Source organism: Phocoena sinus, chromosome 7 (genome assembly GCF_008692025.1).
Source record: "Phocoena sinus isolate mPhoSin1 chromosome 7, mPhoSin1.pri, whole genome shotgun sequence".
Taxonomy (NCBI): Eukaryota; Metazoa; Chordata; class Mammalia; order Artiodactyla; family Phocoenidae; genus Phocoena; species Phocoena sinus.
In genome coordinates this window covers 64,186,909-64,213,498 of record NC_045769.1, presented here as the reverse complement: position 1 = coordinate 64,213,498, position 26,590 = coordinate 64,186,909, and the positions used below count along the sequence as shown (strand labels likewise).

The window sequence follows — 26,590 nt, the reverse complement described above, 5'->3', positions numbered from 1 at the left end:
TGTAAGATGGGATGCGGGGTCAGAGGGGAGAATGACCCTATCTCCAAATCTGTGTCTAGAGTCTGTCCTGAACTTAACTCCCCTCATTTCTCTCCCTGACCTCAATCTCTGCTGAAGTTCCAGACAAGTCGCCTGAGGCTGAATTGAAGACAGGGAAAGGCTGACATACTTCAGTCATCCCCCCACCCCCGGTGTCCCATCTGCTTTATCTCTCGAGTCACTGAAGAACAAATATGAACTGACCGTTGCAGTGGGTTGAATGTAAAAGAAATCCCAATTCTCTGCCCCTTTCTGTGTGTGTGCCCTTTACAATGAGACACTCAGCTCCTCCCATTAAGGACTGGAATCTCCCACAGCCCATTGAATTTGGGCTGGCCTGTGACTGGCTTTGGTCAGCTGAATGAGGCTGAGGTGATGGTGTGTCGGTTCCACGCCTGCACCTCGAGAGGCCTGAGCACTTCCATTCACTCTCTTGGTTCCTCAACACGCCCTAGAACAGCCTGGCTTAGATTTCAGGCTGAGGAAGGCTCGCCTCAGCTCACAGCCAGCCACCCAACCAGCAGACCCCAGAAGAGCTGCCCTGCCAAGATCAAGAGACGTTTGTAGATGACCTGCTTTCGCAAGAGCAGGGCCAGGGAGACCCAAAGAATCACCCAACTAAACCACACACTTGCGAACTAAATAAAGTCATGTGAAGCCACTGGGTTTTCTGTTTATTACGCAGCATTACTGTGACAAGAAGTGACTGATACAGCCCTCTTTCTAACCTCCAAAATCAAGGTTTTGTTGCAGATTCCAACACCCTTCTGAGAAGCTCAACAAATAGCCAAACTGATTCTCAGTATGAATTCGGCCAGGACCCCCTGCTGCCTGTACAACGGTCTGTGGGAGGAATACTGTAGTAAGATGGAGATACTTTAATTTCTCCACGAGGACTGAGGGAAAGCTAGTTAGTCTTCTGGGAGAGACACACATGAGGAGTATGGACGTGAGCATGTCCTACCAACCTCCCAGAGGGCCACAGAGACCACGGTAAGCTTGGTGTCATGGCATTTCTTGTGGGGTTGGCAAGGGAGGCCAGTCTCCCCATTCTGAACTGAGTTGGGCCTGATCTGAGACCAAGCGCAGCAGGAATTGGGGGAAGACACGGAGCTGCCCCAGGCCCTGGATCCAAGGCACCAGCCAAGTCTATCTACCATCTCTGAAGGCAAGGAAGCCCTCCAGTGGGACATATCTGGAGTGACATATTACTAACCTCACTTTACAATCTGTCGATAGCTATGGCTCCACGTGGTAACCTACAGTGATAACGTTCCTTTGCAGAAGCTCAGGGGAGAACCTTGTTAAGTGTGTGAATGGTGATCCCTGACTAAGGACCCCTCCCTCAGATTACAGGGCAAATCCTCCTCCCTCATTGTCTCTCCCTCTTCCTGTGTTATTTCCAGGGACTGTGAATGGAACTTGCACATCAAGGGCAAATGGGTGGAGTCTGAGACCCCTGGGCAGCTCTGGAGTGTTCCCCTGGGCTGTGTGGATGGAGCTCCTTCTGGGCTGGGGACCTGTCTGCCGGTCAGAGCAAAGCTGCCCACAGACCAGCTCTCACAAGGCAACAGGCCATTGGCTGGAAATCCCAGGATTGACCCCTGGGCCACAGATGCAGAGAAAGCAATAAAAAATAAGTTGCTGATGGCTGATTTCCGGTTCAGTTTATCCTTCTGAGTGATTTTTAAAGACGAGGTTGAACATAGAAAAATCCTCCTTGACTTGATAGCTTAGCTTCTTGGTCCTCTTGGGACGGTAGTGAGGGTTCTGTTGTGTTAGGCCCCTCGAGGTAGTTAATGTATGCCTGCTCCCTGATAGCCTTTTCTGGACATTTTCCACTATAGTCATGGTTATATAGGGGTGGTCTTAGTTGTTTGGTACCCTGGCCCTGGGGTGATTTGGGGCAGGGGGACTATTGGTTTGGTGTGTGAAAGGTAGATAAGGGAAGTGATTGGGGGTCTGAGCTCTGGAGGGTTGGATCGCATATCAAAGCCATGCTTATAAGCTAGTTGTCTACTATCTCTAGGAATTAGCTAACCCTGGAAGGAGCAGTCCCTCCTCCCCAACCCAAAAGACCCCAGTGTGTCACAGCAACTGAAAATACAGAAAATAAAAACAGGGTGAATATGGCAAGCTGAGAGAATCCCTCTACTCTCAGCCCTGAGTGACTGAGTTACCAGGAGCGCTTTATAACCTCTGGGATTTCTTTCAAGGCCACGCAGTTCAGGACACAGTATTCTGACCCCCTAAGTATTTACAGGAGTCATTCTCACCATCTCACTCCAGCTCTCTTGACCCGGAGCCATTCTTTCCTTTTTCAGAAAACAAATGGGATTAAAGTCCAGGGCTGGGACTTCCTCCTTGGGGTGTTTGACAAGGACTGACGTACTCTAGGCCCTTTGAATCCCGGAAGTCCAGGACACACCCAACCTTTGGTGCAGCATCCTGTATGCCGGAGCATAGCTAAAAGGACTGAAGCAAACATCTCACCATGAGGGACCCACTGACAGATTGTTCGGTGAGTGGCTCAGTGTGGTTTGCCTGTGTGTGAGAGGGTGGCTGAGGAGTAGATTTATGTACTAATGGATTTGAACTTAAGAAATTTGGGACATTCAGAAGCCAAACATGTTTAGATATTGGCACTGGTACAAAAGTCTGTGGTTTTTCTTTGGTTCAATTTAAAACAGAGCTCTTTCTAGCAAATGACAGGGCAGGTAATTGTCATCTTTTATTCTCACATTGTTGAAAAAACTTTGAGTGTATGTAGCATTATATTTGCATGCAGATGGTGGCTGTTTGGGAAACATTCTTCAAATATATGCCAGTGGTGCCAATATCATGCGTACTGTAGACACACAAATGCGCAGAATATCTGCAGCTAGTTTGGGGCTCTGGGAATGAAGTCAGGATGCAAGGGTTTTGCGTATTTTCCCATATCATTTAGAGCCCAGAACTTCAAGGGCCGAGGGAGGAAGTACAGGCTCCGCACTCTGTCCGCCCTGCGGTGGTCCTCGGACACGTTTACCAGCGTGTTTGTTTCAATCCTGGGAGCGGTACCAAAAATAGAAGGTTGGTCAAGTTGTGAGGTCCTTAGCTGCAAGAGCAGAGATGTAGTTTAGGAAATGAGGAGCAATTAAAATGGAGGGGGGAGGAAATAAAGTAATCAAAGATTGTCAGTGTGTTATCCCAAGAAATGGTGCCAAAAAACTAAAACTGGTGACATCAGAAGCAAGGGGTTGTATTCATCCTTCAAGTATTTTATTAAAAACAAAAAAAAAAAAATGTGGAGAAGCAGATAAACAGGGGCTGCCATAAAACCATAAAGAAAAAGATCAACAGAGAATTATTGGTTTCGTTTGTGTTTATTCAGTGGATGTGGAAAGCACAGGCTTAGCAAAGATGAAACTGTATCCACCATCCCACAGAATGAGTTCAGGAATCAGACGAGCTAAATGAGATAAAGTCATGGTGGCTAGTGATATTAATAATGACAGCGTAGTAGCAGGCTCTGCCTACTTTTACTTTTTAAAAACACAATACTCTCAGAGGCAAAAAATATACAAATCAATTTTCACTGCAAAGTAAAGGAGCTGTTACAGTGGGGGATTCCTGGACTGAATGTCAATATTATGACATAGTCTGAGTGTGTTTCGTGTTTGGTAATCGCAATCATTGTTGCTTTTGTTGTGGTCATCCATTTACAATGCTTGCTGTCAGTTTATTTATGTCTTGTCTTGTAAAAAAAAAAAAAAAAGTCTGCCTGCCGCAACTAAGACCTGGTGCAACCTAAATAAATAAATATTTTTAAAAATCGTAAAAAAAAAAACCACACAATAGTCACATGCGTCTAAGGTAAAAAGAAATTCCAACAATGTGGTTGTATACAGATTTTAAGGGCGAAACCTCCTCCATTTGATTTCCTCCACCCCAATCTTGTCTCTATTGGTAAGCTAACAGACAACTTTTCAAAAAGTCTTTTCTCATTTATGTATTTGTTGTTTGTTTATTTTTCACTCCTTGCATTTGCTCCATTACCAAAATGTTGACTCCTCTCCTTTCTCCTGATAGGTTAGCGATAATGTTTTTGTATAGGGTGGGTGAGTGGCACAGGGATGGGATAAGTGGAAGCAAAACCTTGGCACCAACGGTCACCAAAGAAGAAATCAAGACCAAGGGAAGAGTGAGATAGTGGAGAGGAAAACTGAAGCCAGGATAAGTTAAAACAAAAACAGAAACTAAAAACCAAAAGCCTAATATCCCTTTCTAAGGCTGACTTCAGACCTGGACCTAGGAGAAATATTTCCTTTGAGCAGCTCCCAAGACAGCCCATCACCATATCTCTATGTCAGCTTAATGCTCCCTCCCTGACATGTGGAGTCCTTTTCCCTGTGCTGAACTATTGCCCCAAGAACTCCTGTCCTTGTCTCCAAACTTGAAAGTCATCTTTCTGGGTGCACTGCCACCAAACGTAGTCGAGAGCGGGAGGATATTCCTTCAGCCAGGGTTTCTGAATCCTCTGAAGTCACAGAATCTTTATTTATTTGCAATTGTTTCATCTTCAGCAAGTGTTCAAGTTGATTTCCTGGTGCAGTCCTAGTTTGCGCTTGGGCAAAAAGGCTGTGTGAAGATGAGGCTGCAATTTGGCAACAGAATAAAACAAGGGAGTGGACTGCAAAAGAATGCTTCATGAAACAGGTAGTTTCAGGAAGAAACCAAAAAGAACGCAAAGCTTTAACTTTCTGCAAAATATCCCATTTCATGAGTCCCTAGGGTTACACGGAACACAACTAATTCATAAAGCCTTAGCTTAGCTACAGTTCTTAACTTGGTCTACCCCAGTGGATCCACATATGGAAACAGTGGTTTGTGTGACCTTCAATGGGAAAAGCATGACCTATTTATTTGTGTTAGTTTCTAACTGCAATTTAGAATTTCCTCCAGTTTTGAATATAAGCAGCAAGCCCTAGTACAGCTGCAGTGTCTGTGACTTTGTAACTAATAAAAAGCACTTATATTTTTATATAACATTACATTTGTTTACAGATATCTAGAAATACTATTTACTCACACTCAGTGTGACTTAGAAATTTGGGTAAATCTTAAGACTCATTATTTAGTATGTTAATTAAAAAGCATATAAAATATGATTTAAAATTATATTTTATAAAACACATATCAATGTAACTAGTTTCCTTTATAATCCTGTTATTTTGTTTTATGCATTTGAAAATAGTTTTCTGAGTAAAATAGGTCTCACCAGACTCCAGAAAAAATTTAAAAACCTCTTCTTTTATGTCATGCTCCAATGAGTAAGATACGCTGATAGCTGGGCCATTCTACCTCAAAGAGCTGGGTTAGTGTCTATGCACAAATTATCAGTTACCAGGGTACCACACAGATTGCTTGAATGCTGTGTAGGGCTTTTAACTAATCTCGAGAAAGTCAGAACTTATTTGAAGGAGATTTTTTTAAAGTTCTCTTTTTGAAAAAGAGAAGAATTGGCTCTGGGCCTTGATGCCTTAATGCCTGTGAGCTTAGCTTCTAATCCTCAAAATATGCCAAAGGAAATCATTTACAAATCCATGTGCAAGGAAACAGGATCAGATCATCTCCAAATGAAATAATCTAATCATTAAAAAAAAAAAAAAATAGCACCTTCCTAAGAAACAATGCCATAGAAATCAAGGGCAAATAATTAACTATAAGCAAGGTTTTCCTTTTACTCACTCCTTCAGTATCCAGGTAGGGAGCTGTCAAAGCAGGCTTCCCTGGGTCCACATAGTCAGCCTCTTCTCTGGGTCCACATAGTCAGCCTCTTCTCTTCATCAGCTGTTGAAACAGTACTGTGGGGCTGCTTCTTCAGCCTGGTTCAGACACCAACCCGAGCATCCCATTTCAGTGGCTCAGCCTGGGTCAGAAGATATTAACTGGCACTAATATAAAAGATGCTGGGGCAATGGTCCATGGCTCCTGAGGGGTTCTGGGACACTGCAGAGATAAGGAGGCAGCTTGGGTCTGGCCTGGATGTCGGCCCACAGCATCCCCAGTGTGCATCCGTGAGATGTGTGATGTGCCATTTCACATTTTGTGGGCCTCTGTTTCCTCATCTGTAAAGTAAGAGGGGGAGAGGATGAAGTAGACTATGTTCTTTAATGTATCTCACAATCTATGACAGCCTGCCATGGAGATTCTAAATATTACCTAGGTGCCTAATAAATACAATCTCTTAGTTCACAAAAGCAGTACTTAGAAATAGTACACCACATGAAATCAGTAGCAGTGCCTGACATGTGAAAGGCATCCAACAAAAGCTTATTTGATTAACTTTAAGTAGAATATCATGGTTTGTTTAACACTATGAGGGTCATCATTACTCCCCGCCCACCAAAAAAAAAAAAAGCAAACTTTTCATACTTGCACCTAGAATGAAAATGGATTTTTCTAGAGTAATTGAATTTAACCTTCTTAATCATTCAGATCATGGAAAGTCAGAAAGAGCAGCTAGGCCAAGGTTGATAAAGTGAATTTTTTGTTGTTCACAAGACCTCTGTCTAATCATTTCATGTGCCAATTGCCTAGGTTACTAAGTTTTTTCATAACGACAATATTTATCTGACAGAATTTGCTTATAAGTGCTGGGCAGAAGCATTTTCTTAATGGCAGAATGGGACATCTCTGTGTACATTAGTTATCTACCTGAAGGGATTTTTAGATTCTCAGAAAGATCCCACATATTTCTCCACCAGCCTGCAATCCCTTTATCAGGGAACAAAAAAACATGTCGGTTTTTCCTAGTACTTAATGACGTTATGGAAAAGCAGCATGTTAATATAAATTCAAGTGGAGATGTAAGATCAACAGTAGGTTCTTTCCTGGAATGAATATTTGGTAGGGGGTGGGGTATTCAAAAGCTCAATAGGTGGGAAAAAAAACAGGAAAAATTCATCTTCCACGACTCTGAGTAGAGCAAAGCCTTCTGTGCTGGTTGATGACATTGGCGAGCGATCTGCCCTGCTCATAATACTATATACTTATTTCTAATAGATTCTCTAGTTGATTTGCTCACTTAACATTTCTAATCACAGTTCTGTCTCTAACTAATGAGGTTATCTTTTGCTGTTACGGCCTTAACTATAAAATAAGAGGATTGGACTTTAGTGGTTTCCAAACTGTGCTCCATGGAATCCCTTCAGGGCCCCTGTGCTGGGTGAGAGTGGGGTGGGGAAGAAAGATGGGAGAGGAGGAGAGCCAAAGCCAAGGTCAAGAGACTTCATCCCCTCAAAGCAGATAAGTTCTAAGATTTTCTGATTACACACACACACACACACACACACACACACACACACGCACGCACTGGATGAGATGGTCTCTGGGGTCTGCTTTGATGTTTATGCAAGTCTGCTTTTGCAAGACAGATTTTGTCTTCAAGTCTGAGTAGATGGCACAAGATGAAAGGTACAGAATCATTGCATCAAAAAAGGGGTTATGCTGAAATAATGGAACTATTCTTAGTCACTCTTTTATTTATTGATATCACCTTTACCTCAGTCTGGATCAGGGTTTGTCATGGAGTGTCCAGTACATTATATGTAGAGTCAATGATAAAGATTCTCCCCATTGCTGTAATAAGCAGAACATCCCACTCGTATCTGATCATTGAGTTAACAACAACATAATGTATCGAAGAACTTCCTGACTTGTGTGTACCTGGGCACACAAGTGCCCAGGGGTCTGGGGGATGAGTTACAGGGGGGGTGTAGCTGGGGGGCTGAGCCCATGGGCCAGTTGCCTCTACCTTGAACAACTTTGTCCATTTACCACATTGTTTCAGTACAAATATCATTTTCTACGTATATCATGATGTGAAAAAATTAGGAAGTTAGGAAGTACTAGCCTATTAAATGACAGGAAAATCCTTCCAAAATCCAAAACTGGGAGCCCCAGGGGCAACTGATGCCATAAGATGTGCTTCTTGCTTAAAAAAGATTCTTGCTTAAAAAAGTTGACTCTGAATGCCTTAGGGAAAGACAGGCGGTCTCCATACTGCCACAGCTCAGCCACTCTCCTCTAAAAGCAACCGAGTTTTGAATCATTGGTTTATAAACTTTCCAGGCTTTCTGGCTTCCTAGAACTAGTCCTGTGGAGATAGTATTTTAAAAATGTATCTTGGAGAGTTTTGATGGCTTGATAAGTTCGGGAAATGCAGTAGCCCCTGCAGCCCCAGGACAGGGAAAAATTCTCAACTGGTTCTGCTCATTTCCACTTTGTTTGGAGCAAGTTTTCCCCTACCTTCCTCATCCTCATACATGGTATCTGAGGCACCCTATTCTTTCCCCAGGACTATTGGATGCAAATCGCCTCTTCTGGTGATGGTGGGCTGATGGGGGTCCGTGTCCTAAGACAGCTCATCTCAGAGTCCCTTCCCTCCCCTCCTAGTTTTCCTGATGGGAGTTTCTTCTCTCTGCTGCTTGGAAGGCATCCTTCCATCCAACTCTCTGCTTTGTCTTCTCCCAGCCCCAGCCTTACAGTGTTTGAGAACAGAAAAATTCACTTTGCAAGCATGCATCCAAATCTTTCTCTCCTGCACATGGCCCCCTGATGTTTTTGTTGGGTCTTTGTTTCTGTTTTGGTGTAAGCTGGAGAGAGAAACAGGTAAGACACTATTTTTAAAAGATAGCTTAATAGTGTGTAATACTGTGAGATATTTCTAAGTAAATAAGAATGCTACAGGACCTATAAAGAAAACCATAAAATTTTATTGAACATGAAATAAGATTTGAACAAATGAAAAGACTTACTATGCCCGTGAGTGGGAAGTCTAAATACCATAAAAAAGTTAATTTCCTCAAATTGAGATATATAGATGTAATGCGATTCCACTTACGATCTCAACAGGGATTTTTAAAATTGTAATTAGATAAATGTTGATACGGAAGAACAAATGTGCAAAAATAGTCAAAGAAATTATTAAAAGGAAAAATTGTTATTTAAAAAAAGCAGAAGAAAAGTGTCAATATATCTGTAACCTAGTTAGTGAGAATATAATGTGTATCATAATTATTGTTTGTATCATTCTTATTTATAAAACATAAAAATGTTTCATAATATAAAATAAAAAGTTAAAAGACTGTGTATGAGTTAGAACTATGTTTACCTGCATATTTAGAAAACCCAAAATAAAAGTGGCTTTTAAAAAAGCCTACTGTTATGTTTCTCTCATACATAAAATAAGTCCAAAAGTAGAGAGTTGGGGGCTTCTGTGGTGGCCCCCAGGGCATCAGGGACCCAGGCTCTTTCTCGCTTTCTGATCTAAGATCTTAGCATGTGGCATCCATCCTCAAGATCACCTTACGGCATCAGCTGTCATTTTAAGTCCAGGTTTCAGGAAAAAGGAGGAAGGAATTTTCACTAAAACCCAACACAGAACTTTCACCCATACCTCTTTGGGAAGCATTTAGTCACATGGCTACTACAGCTAAGGGTGAGAGGGGCTGAGAAATGACTTTATTCCAAGGGCATGTGCCTGCTCAACATGTCTCTGTTTTCTTCTCATGATACCTACGTATGTTTTATTGGATGTTATTTGGTGTTATGGGAAGAAAATGAAAGCCTTAAGGGACAATTTATTGAAAGTGTTTAGGTAACAAAGGAATAAACAAAAAAGCTAAACAATTTAAAAATGCTTACCAAACTCTTCCATTGTACTTGTAAGGGGAGGAAGGAGGCCTGAAAGTATCACATCATTCATAGATGACAACTTATGTTTGTGGAAATAAAAATGAGAAAGCTTGGTTGCCCAATAGTGATTTTACTCTCATGGCTTAGAGGAGAATCATTTCTTCATGACGGAGGCTACACTTGGATTGCACTACAGGTATGTTTTGCTTGCTTGGCAAAGAGTTGAAAATTTTGTGAATTGTTTGCTGCAAAATTTTAAAAGTTATGTTTCAGATACCAATCCTCATTTCAGCTTTTTTGCACAAAAAAAGCTGGTCCATGATCCAGAGTTGTTGTGGCAGCTGTCTCTCCAGTTCACTGTCCCCACCCTGCGCCTCCCTCATCCAGGTGCCTATAGGCACCGAATTTTTGCAAACCTTGCTTTAGGAGTTAACAATGTCCTTCTAAAGAGCTTTGCCCTCTCACAGTTGTTTTTGTGTCCCAGGCAGTTTCAATGAAGCTGTTTGCTCCTATTGTGTGTCTACCAAATCCTGTCATGGCTTTCTGTGTTAAATTCAGGGGAAAGTTAAACTACTGTATAAAGAGAAAAAGATTTGGTATCTATAGGATTATGTTTCTACATCCTAGGTATTGGTTGGTTCCACTCCTGAAGGTAGGGACCTGGCTTAGGTCATTTCTTTAGGTCTTTCTACCTCTGTGCCCTACGTCCTCTTTACTACTCTGCTAGCTGCTTACTCCAGGTGCTATAGCTGAAAGGTTGCCTCAGCTCTGAGGATTCATATAATGGGAACATGCCTGCCCCATAGTAGGTGCTCAGGAAGTGTGAGTTTCCTTCCCTTTCCCCTAGGAGAAATTTTATTACCAAATTATTCACTTACATTTTCTATCTCAGCCAAGAAGTACTCAGTTTAATGGTTCAGGGTTTGTCATGAGGTCCAGGGATAGTATTTTGGAATTTGCGGGGAATATGCAGTGTATTTCAGAATGTACTTTTAGCCTTCCCGGGAATAATAGGGGTGACAGGAATCCAAATGCACCCCACTGTTGAACTGTTTGCATTTGGCCTAGGAAGAGACAGGTAGACCAGCTTTATTTTTAAAAAGTTCTCCAGGATCTTTCACATCCACGCAGAGGAGACGTCATCTTTATTTTAAGAACTCACCAAAAAGGTGTGCATTCTGTAGCTGCGTGATCATTTACAATGACAGTCATCATTACAGCACCGTTCTGAATTTATAGGAGTTCAGTCTTTGGAAATGCTCATGAACCTTCTGTGCATCTTTTTCAGTATAATAAAGTATACAAGAACCTAAAGGAGTTTTCTCAAAATGGAGAAGATTTCTGCAAGCAGATCACATCCATTCTTCAGCAAAGGTACAAAATGCATGTTTGCATGAAGCAGTTCTTCCTCTTTAGTTGCAGCAAGCGATATAAGTGGAGGAGTGATTACAGCTGTCCTACTTTCCAGAACACAACGTTATATTTTGGTACTTGAGAAATTGCTTTGAAGAGTGATTCTCTGTTATTGCACATTTATCATTGGGGCACCATAAAAATCAGGAAACAACAGGACGTAATTCTGCTTGGGAAGGCTCAGCCAGGTCCCTTCTGATCACTGCCCTCTCCTGGGGCCCACCATTGTACCGATGTGTACTACCATTAGTGTGCTCCTCACACAGATGGCAATTATTCGTTTACATTTCTGTCTCCCTAGCGAGGGTAGTGGCTGTGTCTTACTCATCTTTGTACGCTGAGCTCTTAGAGTCTGGCCTTTTGACTTCTTCAGTAAGTGTCTGTTGAATGAATGCGTGGATGAATGAAAAGTCACCTTTTTCAGTATCATCTTCTCTCTCTTTTTTTGTTATTTGCTTTTTTTTTAACATCACTATTGGAGTATAATTGCTTTACAATGGTGTGTTAGTTTCTGCCTTATAACAAAGCGAATCAGCTATAGATATACGTATATCCCCAACACTATCATCTTCTCCTAATACTAGATACGATCACGTGTAAAGCTGTTCACTGTGGTGAAATGAACACACTGAACTCAGTTAAGAAAGTTACAAAAATTCCTGCTTAAAATTAGAGTCCACGAGGACTGAATGGGGCCATCAAGGGTGCTTAGGCCATTTCCCTATGTCCAGACAGCTCTGTAATAAACAACTCCAAAGAGACCTTCAAAAAAGATTGTTTATTCTTTTCAAGGGAACCCATTTTAAATTTAAAATATTGTGTGTGTACCATAAGAACAAAGATGCCTGAGTTGATTGCATCCTGTATTAGTAGGTCAAGAGCAAGGGAGAACATTAGCTTTATCAGGACTGATGAATGAGGCCAAGGAAAGATACAGGAGAGTTCAAATGTGCTTTTTTTTTTAAAAAAAATTATATTTATTTAACGAATGCTTGTAAAGAATTTGGATTACCTTTTGTTTTAATATTTATTTATCTGTGCCGGGGCTTAGTTTCAGGCATGCGGGATCTTCATTGCCCGGTGTGGGATCTTCGTTGCGACGTGCAGGATCTTTAGTTGTGGCATGTGAGATCTAGTTTCCTGACCAGGGATCGAACCCGGGCCCCCTGCATTGGGAGCGTGGAGTCTTAACTGCTAGACCACCAGGGAAGTCCCCAAATGTGATTTTTTTTTCACAGTACACGGGCCTTCCACTGCTGTGGCCAATTGTGGTCCGTGTACCGAAAAAAAAAATGCATTCAGTAAATCCTTGTAGATTGAATGAATAAATAAATGAAAGATAGTTAAGGGTTTATTTTCTTATTATTACATCTACATTATTAGAACAGGGTCTTTACTATTGTTGTATATTAACAATTCCAGACACCTTGCTTAAGAATCCATTGGAATGTGGTTCTTCTAACACTTCTGTATTAGCTTGTGGCTACAAGGGACTGCATCCCAATTAAGCTTCGAGGCCAGATAATGGTTTATTTCTAATCTCAGCTGCCTTCTTGCATTTGTTCTAATTGGTGTTGATAGAAAAGTGTTGGTATTGAAACACCATTTTGCCTGGAATTTCTGTAATTCATGGTATTGCTTAGCTTCTTTTATCCAATTAGTTTCTCCAGTTTCTTTTTTTATAGTAGTAACTCAGATTTAGCCAGAAACACACAGCAGCTCCTAAGATGCCTAATGCCAAAGTCATCAGTTCATTTCAGCACAATCACAGATCAGATTCAAAAAGACAAAGGCACATTTCCAGAAACGATTTAAGTGTTTGGTTCCCTGCACCCTCACAGCTAAGGTTTAAACAGACTTTGATGGGGAAAGTCAATTTTTTCTCTCTAAGGAAACTTAAGGTCAGGTTTTCAAATGGCAAGTACCACAACTCCGGACATAAATTTTTTTTTAATTAAAAAATAGAAGAAAAGAAAAGAAAAAAACAAAGAAGGAAATGTAGTTGGTCATTATTCCATCTACAATTCATTGCAGATGCTGTCAACGAAAGATAAATGATTAAAATGAAATCTTTGATAAATTCTTACCTTTTCTAGTCTACCCATAGCCTGAGTGATCTTAATTCCCATAACTTCAGCTCTTTTTTTGCATATTGATGACTCCCATATATACATTACTAGGCAGTGTGTCTTATCCATACTTCAAACCATATATCCAACAGTCTATTGGACATTTCCAGCTGGACGTTCCATGAAACCACAAAGACAGCCTATCCAAAACAGAGTTGATCGGCTTTTCCCGAAAGCTGGTACTCCTTCTGGATTTTTAACCATGATTACTGGTACCTCTGCCCACCCAATCAAGCCCAGTACCTCAGAGCCACCCATGACCCCTTCTGTCTCAATTCATGACCAAGTCTGTATATTTCTCTCTTCCAAACACCTCTTATTCCTATAGCTTTCTTTTCATTTCATGGCCTCTGCCATTGTTCTGACAGAACTCTCAACCCGTCCTCCTGCCTGGGGTACTACCTTGCAGCTGTGCAGTTTGTACACTGCACAAAATCACCTGGCTGATGGGCAGAGTGAAGGCAGACATCTAATCCACTCTCAACCCTCGAGTCTGGTACATGGGCTCAGAGCTGTGTCCCTTCAGAGGATCTCCTTTTTCTAGTCCAAGCAAGTTGCCTCAACTAGGGAGCATCTAATACATCTTCTACTCTGTGGCCATGACCCTGTTTAAGACCCTTCAAAGACTCCCATGACCTTTAGTATAAAATTCAGCCTTTGTAGTATTTCATAAAAGGAGCTTTGAGATCTGGGCCCTGCCTTCCTATCCAGCTTGTCTCTCTCCATCTCTGCATGACCCCACATCTCTCCATCTTACCTACAGTCACTGCTTACAGAACCACTTGTAATCACCCCCCATGGCTCCCTGCCATCCCTCCCACCCGCCTCCATGGGTCCCGGCATTTGTACCTGCTGTATCCACTGCCCGGTAGACACTTCTTCACCTGCATTGCCAGCCTCCACTCAATGCATTCTTCAAGATTCAGTCATCCCACCCTGGTGGGCCTTCAAGTCAAGATTCCAGTCCCCAGTGTCAAAAGAGTGCTCCTCAGAGATGTACAGAACCAGTGCTTACCTCTGCTATCGCTCTACTGCCTACACTGTTACTTTCTGTTGACTTGTCTGCCTCCTCCACCACTCCTTGAGGGTCTTTGTATCCCACGTGACTAGCACAGAGCAGGCATTCAATAGATGTTCACTGAGGGAATGAATGCATTTGTGTATGAGTGACTCTGTGCCTCAGGCACTCATAACTTTTAAGAAGTTTAAGTTAGGCTCTTTACAAGGAGCAATAAATGAGTGTGTCAAAGAAATTTACTTACATCGTGTATAGAATGTTATTTTGAACAAAAGCTAGAAAAGAATAATAAAATCACAGAAGAGACCATTTATCCAGCACCATCTATAGATCAAGCACTGCGTTAGATGTGTCTGATCCTTGGTCTCTTTTACTTAAATTCTCAGAACCCAATGCAGTATGCGAATACTCTCATCCACCCCTGATTTACAGATGGGGTATGGAGAAGGTGATACATTTTGACTTCTACCCAGCTCTACCCAGGCTTGTTGTAAGGGAATCTTTCGAGTGGGCAGGCACTTTGGGGCACTGCTATGGGTGTCCCAGCACACTCGGGGTCCTGGCCCATCTCCCTTCACAGAGGGTTTTCTATGGGAAGGGATACCAGCGGTCATCAAGCTCAGTGGCTTTCAAACCTGGTAGCACAGGGGTCTGTGGGGAGCTCTCAAGGGCCACTTCAGGGGGTAGGAGGAAATTAAATGGGCAGGGCTCAGAGCCCTTGTCACTCCTGTTCCCACTTATTCAGAACATAATATCTTTATGATATGGTGGGATGCTGTATAAAATTTTGTTTTCCAGCTAAAAAGTTTAAAAACTCACTCTTCTTGTCCATTTTACCTGCCTTCCCCCATGACAACACTCCTTCCCACCCCACATAAACTCACTCAGTTCAGGAATTAACAGACACAGAGGATCTGAAATGCTACACCTACCTTAGCTGTGCCTTCCCTGGGCCGGAAGTGAGCAGTGACTCAGTGGAACTCCCAGACTGGCCCAAAACAGGGCGACCTCCAGGTCTCATCCTCCCATTTCTCCTTTTTTATACTGCCGTCAGGAGCCAGAATTAAGGCAATGAGTAATGACGAAGCGGGCGTTGTGGGCTAGCCAGAGAACCTAACCACTCAAGAAACAGAGCTGCTGTGTAAAAATGTTTTTCAGGTTGTTAATAACTAACTTTTAAACACAAGCCTATTTGTATGAGCTTGTGACTCTTTCAAAAGGCAAACTGATAAAACTTGGGTGGAAAATGTCAGCATACCAGGCCCCAAGAAGCTGTTGCTGATAGAAAGTAGAAGGGCAGAGATGGGGGTGTGAAACTGCAAAGATTTTCAGATTACTAAAATTTCTTCTTAATTCGTAGTAAAGGGAGGGCTCAGTCACCTGCTGTTTTCAAGCTTAAGAGAGCCTTAGTTCAATTTTAATTAATTCCTCATAGACAGAGGGGCCAGCTACAGTGTTTGTTTTCTATCACTTTTTATCATTTTAATTTTCTTAGAGCACGGTACTCTAAAATTTATTACCTGGTCACTTTGTGGTCTGTCTAAAATATTGAATCTGATATTTTCAATCTCTCCTTTCTTTCAAAAATATAAATATAATTTATTTTCAAACCTAAGACAAATGTTAGTCTTTGACTTATTGGTCGGTCTTCATTATTACTAATGAAAATTTATTGACCTGCCTCCACATGCTGGGAGGAAATTAGAATATAAATGGATTAAAAGTCAGTGCATGCCATTTCCCTGGTTAGGCATCTTTAAGACTCACCGGAATATTCTGAGATTGAGTTACCCATCCAAAGAAATATATATCATCAATTTCACATGTGCCAAGACAATTGCTTGGAGAATCTCAACTCCTATTAGATGTAGTAGCTGTAGGGCTAGAACATTAAGCTCAATGTTCTTATAAACTCTTTTCTGCTTATTTTAATGAGGGGAAAAAAATTCCACGTCTCAGTTTGAGATTAGCTCTGCCTTTCTTCACTTCTTTTGCATGTGGGGCTTTTTAGGCCAGAAACCATGATAAAACAGCTCCCTTAGAAGAAACCAGTGTGCTTGGAGGTGCAAATTGCCACCTCTGCCTTGGGAAAAGGTGTCCCTTTTGAACTCTGTCCTTTCACTTCTGTTTAGCAGGAATTCTGAAAGGCTATATATTCTGCTTCATTAGATCCTAAGCACGGATGAGCCACATGGCAGTGTTTGTTCCAACTTACAAAAGTGACAGCTCTCTCCACGCTTGCCAGTTGGAACATGGCTTCTTAGAGCGATTTCCTCTGGGGAGGAATTTACCCATTAACCTGTGCTAAGATAAAGGCCATTCAGGGTTAGAGGCCAGAGAGTTTTTCAGTTGTAGGCAAACTCACCAGAAAAGAAGCCTAGTGACGGGTTCCACTCCTCATGTATCCAAACTCATCCTCCCGACTTCATCATTTCATTTCTTTCTGATGTGTGGGGTAATCTGCTGAGGATTCTGAAATGGTTATTAGGGTTGAAAATGCAAGAGAAAATGATTGCAGCCTGTTTTGCTTGGTTGATTCTAAAGCTGGTTTTAAATATGAAATATATAATAAATATTTGTATATTAGGGTCACCGATATAGTATTGAAGGCGGAGTTGAAGGGTACAATCATGCTGCTCAGAGAGGCCGTGTCTGGTCTCAGAGGGCTACCTTGGTGACGTTTGATGTCAGAGCCCCCTCTTCCCCACTTTTTTAGACCCTCAACACGTCCAGGAACTGCAAAGATGCTCTTGGAAGAGGCCCTGGGAAGCTCGTTCTGTCTACACAGAGGCTGCTGTGGATCCCGTTTCTAGCTGCTAAGCCGCCAGAGTTGTGGTGATTCAGAACACCGCAATTAAAGGCAAAGGGAGAGGCGGTGTCAATTTTAAAAAGCACTTGCCTTTGACTCCCCCGCAATTCTCCTTCTCCAGCTGCTTCCCCACAGTTTCAGAGGCAGGAGAGTGGAGTGCTGGACAGGCAGGTTCTTGAGCCAGACAAGGGTTTGAATCCCAGAGGTCACTTCTCCATGAATGACCTCGGGCAAGTTACTGACTAAACTCTGTGCCTTGGTGTTCCCCTCCATGAAATGGGTAGAGTAAGTGTGCCTTCCTGTTGGGAGGTATTGCAGGTTAAATGACGAAATGTACTTAAAACACTCAGAATGGTGCCTGGCACATTGTATACAATAAATGTTGGATGTCACTAGTTTGTGTGTAGACAGAACACACAAGGTCAAGCATCAGCAACATGTCACAAAGGTGATGGGAGCACATTTGTTGGGAGAGAGAGCACAGTTTGGACACGAACTTCATGGGCAGGATTACAAGAATTTTTAAGCTGTACACCAACCTGTAAAACTACACATCCTCTTACTGCTCTGAAGCAAGAAATGCTGTGTGGTAATTGCCTCTCTCTCTCTTTTTTTTTTTTTCTTCTTTTTTTACGTCTTTATTGGAGTATAATTGCTTTACAATAGTGTGTTAGTTTCTGCTTTGTAACAAAGTGAATCAGTTATACATATACATATGTTCCCATATCTCTTCCCTCTTGCGTCTCCGTCCCTCCCACCCTCCCTATCCCACCCATCCAGACGGTCACAAAGCACCAAGCTGATCTCCCTGTGCTATGTGGCTGCTTCCCACTAGCTATCTACCTTACGTTTGGTAGTGTATATATGTCAATGCCTCTCTCTCGCTTTGTCACAGCTCACCCTTACCCCTCCCCATATCCTCAAGTCCGTTCTCTAGTAGGTCTGTGTCTTTATTCCTGTCTTACCCCTAGGTTGTTCATGACTTTTTTTTTCTTAGATTCCATATATATGTGTTAGCATACGGTATTTGTCTTTCTCTTTCTGATTTACTTCACTCTGTATGACAGACTCTAGGTCTATCCACCTCATTACAAATAGCTCAATTTCGTTTTGTTTTATGGCTGAGTAATATTCCATTGTATATATGTGCCACATCTTCTTTATCCATTCATCTGATGATGGCACTTAGGTTGTTTCCATCTCCGGACTATTGTAAATAGAGCTGCAATGAATATTTTGGTACATGACTCTTTTTGAATTATGGTTTTCTCAGGGTATATGCCCAGTAGTGGGATTGCTGGGTCATATGGTAGTTCTATTTGTAGTTTTTTAAGGAACCTCCATACTGTTCTCCATAGTGGCTGTACCAATTCACATTCCCACCAGCAGTGCAAGAGTGTTCCCTTTTCTCCACACCCTCTCCAGCATTTATTGTTACTAGATATTTTGATGATGGCCATTCTGACTGGTGTGAGATGATATCTCATTGTAGTTTTGATTTGCATTTCTCTAATGATTAATGATGTTGAGCATTCTTTCACGTGTTTGTTGGCAGTCTGTATATCTTCTTTGGAGAAATGTCTATTTAGGTCTTCTGCCCACTTTTGGATTGGGGTGTTTGTTTTTTTTTGATATTGAGCTGCATGAGCTGCTTATAAATTTTGGAGATTAATCCTTTGTCACTCGCTTCATTTGCAAATATTTTCTCCCATTCTGAGGGTTGTCTTTTGGTCTTGTTTATGGTTTCCTTTGCTGTGCAAAAGCTTTTAAGTTTCATTAGGTCCCCTTTGTTTATTTTTGTTTTTATTTCCATTTCTCTAGGAGGTGGGTCAAAAAGGATCTTGCTGTGATTTATGTCATAAAGTGTCCTGCCTATGTTTTCCTCTAAGAGTTTGGTAGTTTCTGGCCTTACATTTAGGTCTTTAATCTATTTTGAGCTTATTTTTGTGTGCGGTGTTAAGGAGTGATCTAATCTCATACTTTTAAATGTACCTGTCCAGTTTTCCCAGCACCACTTATTGAAGAGGCTGTCCTTTCTCCACTGTATATTTTTGCCTCCTTTATCAAAGATAAGGTGACCATATGTGCGTGGGTTTATCTCTGGGCTTTCTATCCTGTTCCATTGATCTATCTTTCTGTTTTTGTGCCAGTATCATACTGTCTTGATTACTGTAGCTTTGTAGTTTAGTTTGAAGTCAGGGAGCCTGATTCCTCCAGCTCTGTTTTTCTTTCTCAAGATTGCTTTGGCTATTCGGGGTCTTTTGTGTTTCCATACAAATTGTGAACTTTTTTGCTCTAGTTCTGTGAAAAATGCCAGTGGTAGTTTGATAGGGATTGCATTGAATCTGTAGATTGCTTTGGGTAGTAGAGTCATTTTCACAATGTTGATTCTTCCAATTCAAGAACATGGTATACCTTTCCATGTATTTGTATCATCTTTAATTTGTTTCATCAGTGTCTTATAATTTTCTGCATACACGTCTTTTGTCTCCTTAGGTAGGTTTATTCCTAGATATTTTATTTTTTTGTTGCAATGGTAAATGGGAGTGTTTTCTTGATTTTACTTTCAGATTTTTCATCATTGGTGTATAGGAATGCCAGAGATTTCTGTGCATCAATTTTGTATCCTGCTACTTTACCAAATTCATTGATTAGCTCTAGTAGTTTTCTGGTAGCATCTTTAGGATTCTCTATGTATAGTATCATGTCATCTGCAAACAGTGACAGCTTTACTTCTTCTTTTCCGATTTGGATTCCTTTTATTTCCTTTTCTTCTCTGATTGCTGTGGCTAAAACTTCCAAAACTATGTTGAATAAGAGTGGTGAGAGTGGGCAACCTTGTCTTGTTCCTGATCTTAGTGGAAATGCTTTCAGTTTTTCACCATTGAGGACGATGTTTGCTGTGGGTTTGTCATATATGGCCTTTATTATGTTGACGAAAGTTCCCTCTATGCCTACTTTCTGGAGGGCTTTTATCATAAATGGGTGTTGAATTTTGTCGAAAGCTTTCTCTGCATCTATTGAGATGATCATATGGTTTTTCTCCTTCAATTTGTTAATATGGCGTATCACGTTGATTGATTTGCATATATTGAAGAATCCTTGCATTCCTGGAATAAACCCCACTTGATCATGGTGTATGATCCTTTTAATGTGCTGTTGGATTCTGTTTGCTAGTATTTTGTTGAGGATTTTTGCATCTATGTTCATCAGTGATATTGGCCTGTAGTTTTCTTTCTTTGTGACATCCTTGTCTGGTTTTGGTATCAAGGTGATGGTGGCCTCATAGGATGAATTTGGGAGTGTTCCTCCCTCTGCTATATTTTGGAAGAGTTTGAGAAGGATAGGTGTGAGCTCTTTTCTAAATGTTTGATAGAAATCGCCTGTGAAGCCATGTGGTCCTGGGCTTTTGTTTGTTGGAAGATTTTTTTTTGCGGTACGTGGGCCTCTCCCTGTTGTGGCCGCTCCCATTGCGGAGCAACAGGCTCCAGACGCGCAGGCCTAGTGGCCATGGCTCACAGGCCCAGCCGCTCTGTGGCATGTGGGATCCTCCCGGACCGGGGCACGAACCTGCGTCCCCTGCATCCGCGGGCGGACTCTCAACCACTGCGCCACCGGGGAAGCCCTGTTCGAAGATTTTTAATCACAGTTTCAATTTCAGTGCTTGTGATTGGTCTGTTCATATTTTCTATTTCTTCCTGATTCAGTCTTGGCAGGTTGTGCATTTCTAAGAATTTGTCCATTTCTTCCAGGTTGTCCATTTTATTGGCATAGAGTTGCTTGTAGTAATATCTCATGATCTTTTGTATTTCTTCAGTGTCACTTGTTACTTCTCCTTTTTCATTTCTAATTCTATTGATTTGAGTCTTCTCCCTTTCTTTCTTGATGAGTCTGGCTAATGGTTTATCAATTTTGTTTATCTTCTCAAAGAACCAGCTTCTACTTTTATTAATCTTTGCTATCATTTCCTTCATTTCTTTTTCATTTATTTCTGATCTGATTTTTATGATTTCCTTCCTTCTGCTAACTTTGGGGTTTTTTTGTTCTTCCTTCTCTAATTGCTTTAGGTGAAAGGTTAGGTTGTTTATTCGAGATGTTTCCTGTTTCTTAAGGTAGGATTGTATTGCTATAAACTTCCCTCTTAGAACTGCTTTTGCTGAATCCCATAGGTTTTGGGTCGTCGTGTCTCCATTGTCATTTGTTTCTAGGTATTTTTAAATTTCCTCTTTGATTTCTTCAGTGATCACTTCGTTATTAAGTAGTTATTGTTTAGCCTCCATGTGTTTGTATTTTTTACAGATCTTTTCCTGTAATTGATATCTAGTCTCACAGCGTTGTGGTCGGAAAAGATACTTGATACAATTTCAATTTTCTTAAATTTACCAAGGCTTGATTTGTGACCCAAGATATGATCTATCCTGGAGAATGTTCCATGAGCACTTGAGAGAAATGTGTATTCTGTTGTTTTGGGATGGAATGTCCTATAAATATCAATTAAGTCCCTCTTGTTTAATGTATCATTTAAAGCTTGTGTTTCCTTATTTATTTTCATTTTGGATGATCTGTCCATGGGTGAAAGTGGGGTGTTAAAGTCCCCTACTATGAATGTGTTACTGTCGATTTCCCCTTTTATGGCTGTTAGTATTTGTCTTATGTATTGAGGTGCTCCTATGTTGGGTGCATAAATATTTACAATTGTTATATCTTCTTCTTGGATCGATCCCTTGATCATTATGTAGTGTCCTTCTCTGTCTCTTGTAATAGTCTTTATTTTAAAGTCTATTTTGTCTGATATGAGAATTGCTACTCCAGCTTTCTTTTCGTTTCCACTTGCATGGAATATCTTTTTCCATCCCCTTACTTTCAGTCTGTATGTGTCTCTAGGTCTGAAGTGGGTCTCTTGTAGACAGCATATATATGGGTCTTGTTTTTGTACCCATTCAGCCAATCTGTGTCTTTTGGTGGGAGCATTTAGTCCATTTACATGTAAGGTAATTATCGATATGTATGTTTCTATTCCCATTTTCTTAATTGTTTTGGGTTCGTTATTGTAGGTTTTTTCCTTCTCTTGTGTTTCCTGCCTAGAAAAGTTCCTTTAGCATTTGTTTTAAAGCTGGTTTGGTGGTGCTGAACTCTCTCAGCTTTTGCTTGTCTGTAAAGGTTTTAATTTCTCCATCAAATCTGAATGAGATCCTTGCTGGGTAGAGTAATCTTGGTGTCAGGTTTTTCTCCTCCATCACTTTAAGTATGTCCTGCCAGTCCCTTCTGGCTTGCAGAGTTTCTGCTGAAAGATCTGCTGTTCACCTTCTGGGGATTCCCTTGTGTGTTATTTGTTGTTTTTCCCTTGCTGCTTTTAATATGTTTTCTTTGTATTTAATTTTTGACAGTTTGATTAATATGTGTCTTGGTGTATTTCTCCTTGGATTTATCCTGTATGAGACTCTCTGTTCTTCCTGAACTTGATTAACTATTACCTTTCCCATATTAGGGAAGTTTTCAACTATAATCTCTTCAAATATTTTCTCAGTCTCTTTCTTTTTCTCTTCTTCTTCTGGAACCCCTATAATTTGAATGTTGGTGCATTTAATGTTGTCCCAGAGGTCTCTGAGACTGTCCTCAGTTCTTTTCATTCTTTTTCCTTTATTCTGCTCTGCAGTATTTATTTCCACTATTTTATATTCCAGGTCACTTATCCGTTCTTCTGCCTCAGTTATTCTGCTATTGATCCCATCTAGAGTATTTTTAATTTCATTTATTGTGTTGTTCATCGTTGTTTGTTTCATCTTTAGTTCTTCTAGGTCCTTGTTAAATGTTTCTTGCATTTTGTCTATTCTATTTCCAAGATTTTAGATCATCTTTACTATCATTATTCTGAATTCTTTTTCAGGTAGACTGCCTATTTCCTCTTCATTTGTTAGGTCTAGTGGGTTTTTATCTTGCTCCTTCAACTGCTGTGTGTTTTTCTGTCTTCTCATTTTGCTTATCTTACTGTGTTTGGGGTCTCTTTTTTGCAGGCTGCAGGTTCGTAGTTCCCGTTGTTTTTGGTGTCTGTCCCCAGTGGCTAAAGTTGGTTCAGTGGGTTGTGTAGGCTTCCTGGTGGAGGGGACTAGTGCCTGTGTTCTGGTGGATCAGGCTTGATCTTGTCTTTCTGGTGGGCAGGTTCACGTCTGGTGGTGTGTTTTGGGGTGTCTGTGGACTTATTATGATTTTAGGCAGCCTCTCTGCTAATGGGTGGGGTTGTGTTCCTGTCTTGCTAGTTGTTTGGCATAGGGTGTCCAGCACTGTAGCTTGCTGGTCATTGAGTGAAGCTGGGTGCTGGTGTTGAGATGGAGATCTCTGGGAGATTTTGGCCGTTTGATAGTATGTGGAGCTGGGAGGTCTCTTGTGGACCAGTGTCCTGAAGTTGGCTCTCCCACCTCAGAGGCACAGCACTGACTCCTGGCTGTAGCACCAAGAGCCTTTCATCCACACGGCTCAGAATAAAAGGGAGAAAAAGTAGAAAGAGAATTAGTAGAAGTAGAAAGAAAGAAAGAAAGAAAGGAGGGAGGGAGTGAGGAAGGAAGGAAAAAAGAAAGAAAGAAAGAAGATAAAGTAAAATAAAATTAAGTTAAATATAATAAAGTTATTAAAATAAAAAATAATTATTAAGAAAAAAATATTTAAAAAACAGATGGATAGACCCCTAGGAGAAATGGTGGAAGCAAAGCTATACAGACAAAATCTCACACAGAAGCATACACATACACTCTCTCAAAAAGAGGAAAAGGGGAAAAAATCATAAATCTTGCTTTCAAAGTCCACGTCCTCAATTTGGGATGATTCGTTGTCTAAAGAAGGGAAGGAAGGAAAGAAAGAAAGAAAGAAGATAAAGTAAAATAAAATAAAGTTATTGAAATAAAAAATAATTATTAAGAAAAAAAAGGACGCATAGAACCCTAGGACAAATGGTGGAAGCAAAGCTATACAGACAAAATCTCACACAGAAGCATACACATACACTCTCTCAAAAAGAGGAAAAGGGGAAAAAATCATAAATCTTGCTTTCAAAGTCCACCTCCTCAATTTGGGATGATTCGTTGTCTAAAGGAGGGAAGGAAGGAAAGAAAGAAAGAAGATAAAGTAAAATAAAGTTATTGACATAAAAAAAATTATTAAGAAAAAAAATTTTTTTAAAAAAGAAAAAAAAACGGACGCATAGAACCCTAGGACAAATGGTGGAAGCAAAGCTATACAGACAAAATCTCACACAGAAGCATACTCATACACACTCTCAAAAAGAGGAAAAGGGGAAAAAAATAATAAATCTTGCTCTTAAAGTCCACCTCCTCAATTTGGGATGACTCGTTGTCTATTCATGTATTCCACAGATGCAGGGTACATCAAGTTGATTGTCAGCTGTTTCTGAGGCTGCGGGGAGAGATTTCCCTTTCTCTTCTTTGTTCTCACAGCTCACAGGGGCTCAGCTTTGGATTTGGCCCCGCCTCTGCGTGGAGGTCGCCGGAGGGCGTCTGTTCTTCGCTCAGACAGGATGGGGTTAAAGGAGCAGCTGCTTCGGGGACTCTGGCTCACTCAGGCCGGGGGGGAGGGAGGGGCACGGAGTGCGGGGCGAGCCTGCGGCGGCAGAGGCTGGCATGACGTCACGCCGGCGTGACGTCGCGCCGGTGTGACGTTGCACCAGCCGGAGGCGCGCCGTGCGTTCTCCCGGGGAAGTTGTCCTTGGATCCCGGGACCCTGGCAGTGGCGGGCTGGACAGGCTCCCCGGAAGGAGGGTGGGGATGGTGACCTGTGTTCGCACACAGGCTTCTTGGTGGCGGCAGCAGCGGCCTTAGCGTCTCATGCCCGTCTCTGGGGTCCGCACTTTTAGCCGCGGCTCGCGCCCGTCTCTGGAGCTCCTTTAAGCAGCGCTCTTAATCCCCTCTCCTCGCGCACCTGGAAGCAAAGAGGGAAGAAAAAGTCTCTTGCCTCTTCGGCAGATCCGCACTTTACCCGGACTCCCTCCCGGCTAGCCGTGGCGCACTAACCCCCTGCAGGCTGTGTTCACGCTGCCAACCCCAGTCCTCTCCCTGCAATCCGACCTCTGAAGCGCGAGCCTCAGCTCCCCAGCCCCGCCCGCCCCGGCAGGTGAGCAGACAAGCCTCTCGGGCTGGTGAGTGCCCGTCGGCGCGGATCCTCTGTGCGGGAATCTCTCCGCTTTGCCCTCCGCACCCCTGTTGCTGTGCTCTCCTCCGCGGCTCCGAAGCTTCCCCCCCTCCGCCACCCGCAGTCTCCACCCGCGAAGGGGCTTCTAGTGTGTGGAAACTTTTCCTCCTTCACGGCTCCCTCCCACTGGTGCAGGACCCGTCCCTATCCTTTTGTCTCTGTTTATTCTTTTTTCTTTTGCCCTACCCAGGTACGTGGGGAGTTTCTTGCCTTTTGGGAGGTCTGAGGTCTGCCAGCGTTCAGTAGGTGTTCTGTAGGAGTTGTTCCACGTGGTATTTCTGGTGTATCTGTGGGGAGGAATGTGATCTCCGCGTCTTACACTTTCACCATCTCCCCCTCCTCTCGTAATTGCCTCTCTTTAGGCTGGTTTTCTACTGTACTTAAGAGAAACCCAGCAGAAATACAGGGGTTCAAGAATAAAGCCAGGTTCAAAACAAGAGCCCATCAATTCAAAGAGAGCAGGACCCTCTCCCTTTCTTGACACCAAAGCCCAACTTTTTTCTAGAATCAGATTAAGTTAACGATGTAAGGGAATGCCACACTTCCCTCTCATCATTGTCCTTTTTATTTCTGCTTAGCCTCTGAGCCATTTTGTAGGACCTGCAAGAACAGGGTAAAAGTGAAACTGAATTCTGAGGAAGAAGCTGTGCCTGACAGCATTCCCTTTCCTGTGGGAAGCCATTCAGGATTGTTCTAGAGCTGATGGATGAGAAAAATGTGCATTCTTTCCCCCACTTCTCCCCATCTCTGTATATTTCTGAATGTTTAGAGATCCTTTTGGATACATACCATAATAACATTAGAAAATTTAATATTTATTAAGAAATTTTTGGTGCCCAGCACCAGCTGAGCACGACAAATGCATCATCATATTTAATGTTCTATGTGCTGCTTCCAAGCAAGAATGGAATGCTGGAAAGGAAAGTCCTAAGGAACCCGCTGGTTAAAGACGGATTAGGAGAGGGTTTAATGAGTCTAGCTATTTCGAGTGCTAGAAAGCCACGTACGCTGACATCAGAGCTGAGCACACCTCAAACTTGTGGGACTGAATTTAAATACTTCAGCAGTTTAAAGTTTTCAAAAGTGGTGAAATGAGAACAGACTTGTAGTGGAGACTGGTTAAAAATTCTAACCAAGACCTGATGGGAAGTCCATTCATTCATTCATTCTTTCAAGAAATACATGCTGAGCACCAATAACATGGCAGGCACTGTTCTAGGCCTCGGGATATAGCAATGAGCAACACAAAATCTTTACCCTTATGGAGCTTACACTCTAGGGGTATTCACAGAAGCACAGTAA

At 41.9% G+C, this 26,590-nt stretch overlaps 1 protein-coding gene and 1 long non-coding RNA gene across 4 annotated transcripts in view; one reads left to right on the top strand and one right to left on the bottom strand.

Annotated features, from left to right (window-relative positions):
- The window catches only part of NOSTRIN (nitric oxide synthase trafficking), a 74,485-nt gene that overhangs the window by 1,074 nt on the left and 46,821 nt on the right, over window positions 1-26,590 (top strand). For 2 of the 3 annotated variants that reach the window (XM_032636502.1, XM_032636501.1), the window contains exons 2-3: window positions 2,364-2,560; window positions 11,009-11,094. In XM_032636502.1, the coding sequence (XP_032492393.1) occupies window positions 2,534-2,560; window positions 11,009-11,094 (113 nt within the window). In that variant the 5' untranslated portion in view covers window positions 2,364-2,533. Of the gene's footprint in view, window positions 1-2,363; window positions 2,561-9,797; window positions 9,917-11,008; window positions 11,095-26,590 lie in introns of those variants that run through there. The other variant, XM_032636500.1, reaches the window with a different exon arrangement.
- On the bottom strand, window positions 3,811-15,300 carry LOC116756291. Its single transcript, XR_004350616.1, has 4 exons — window positions 15,213-15,300; window positions 14,112-14,207; window positions 5,770-6,149; window positions 3,811-4,675 (listed from the first exon to the last, which is right to left on the bottom strand). It is a non-coding gene; the product is annotated as an uncharacterized LOC116756291 (long non-coding RNA).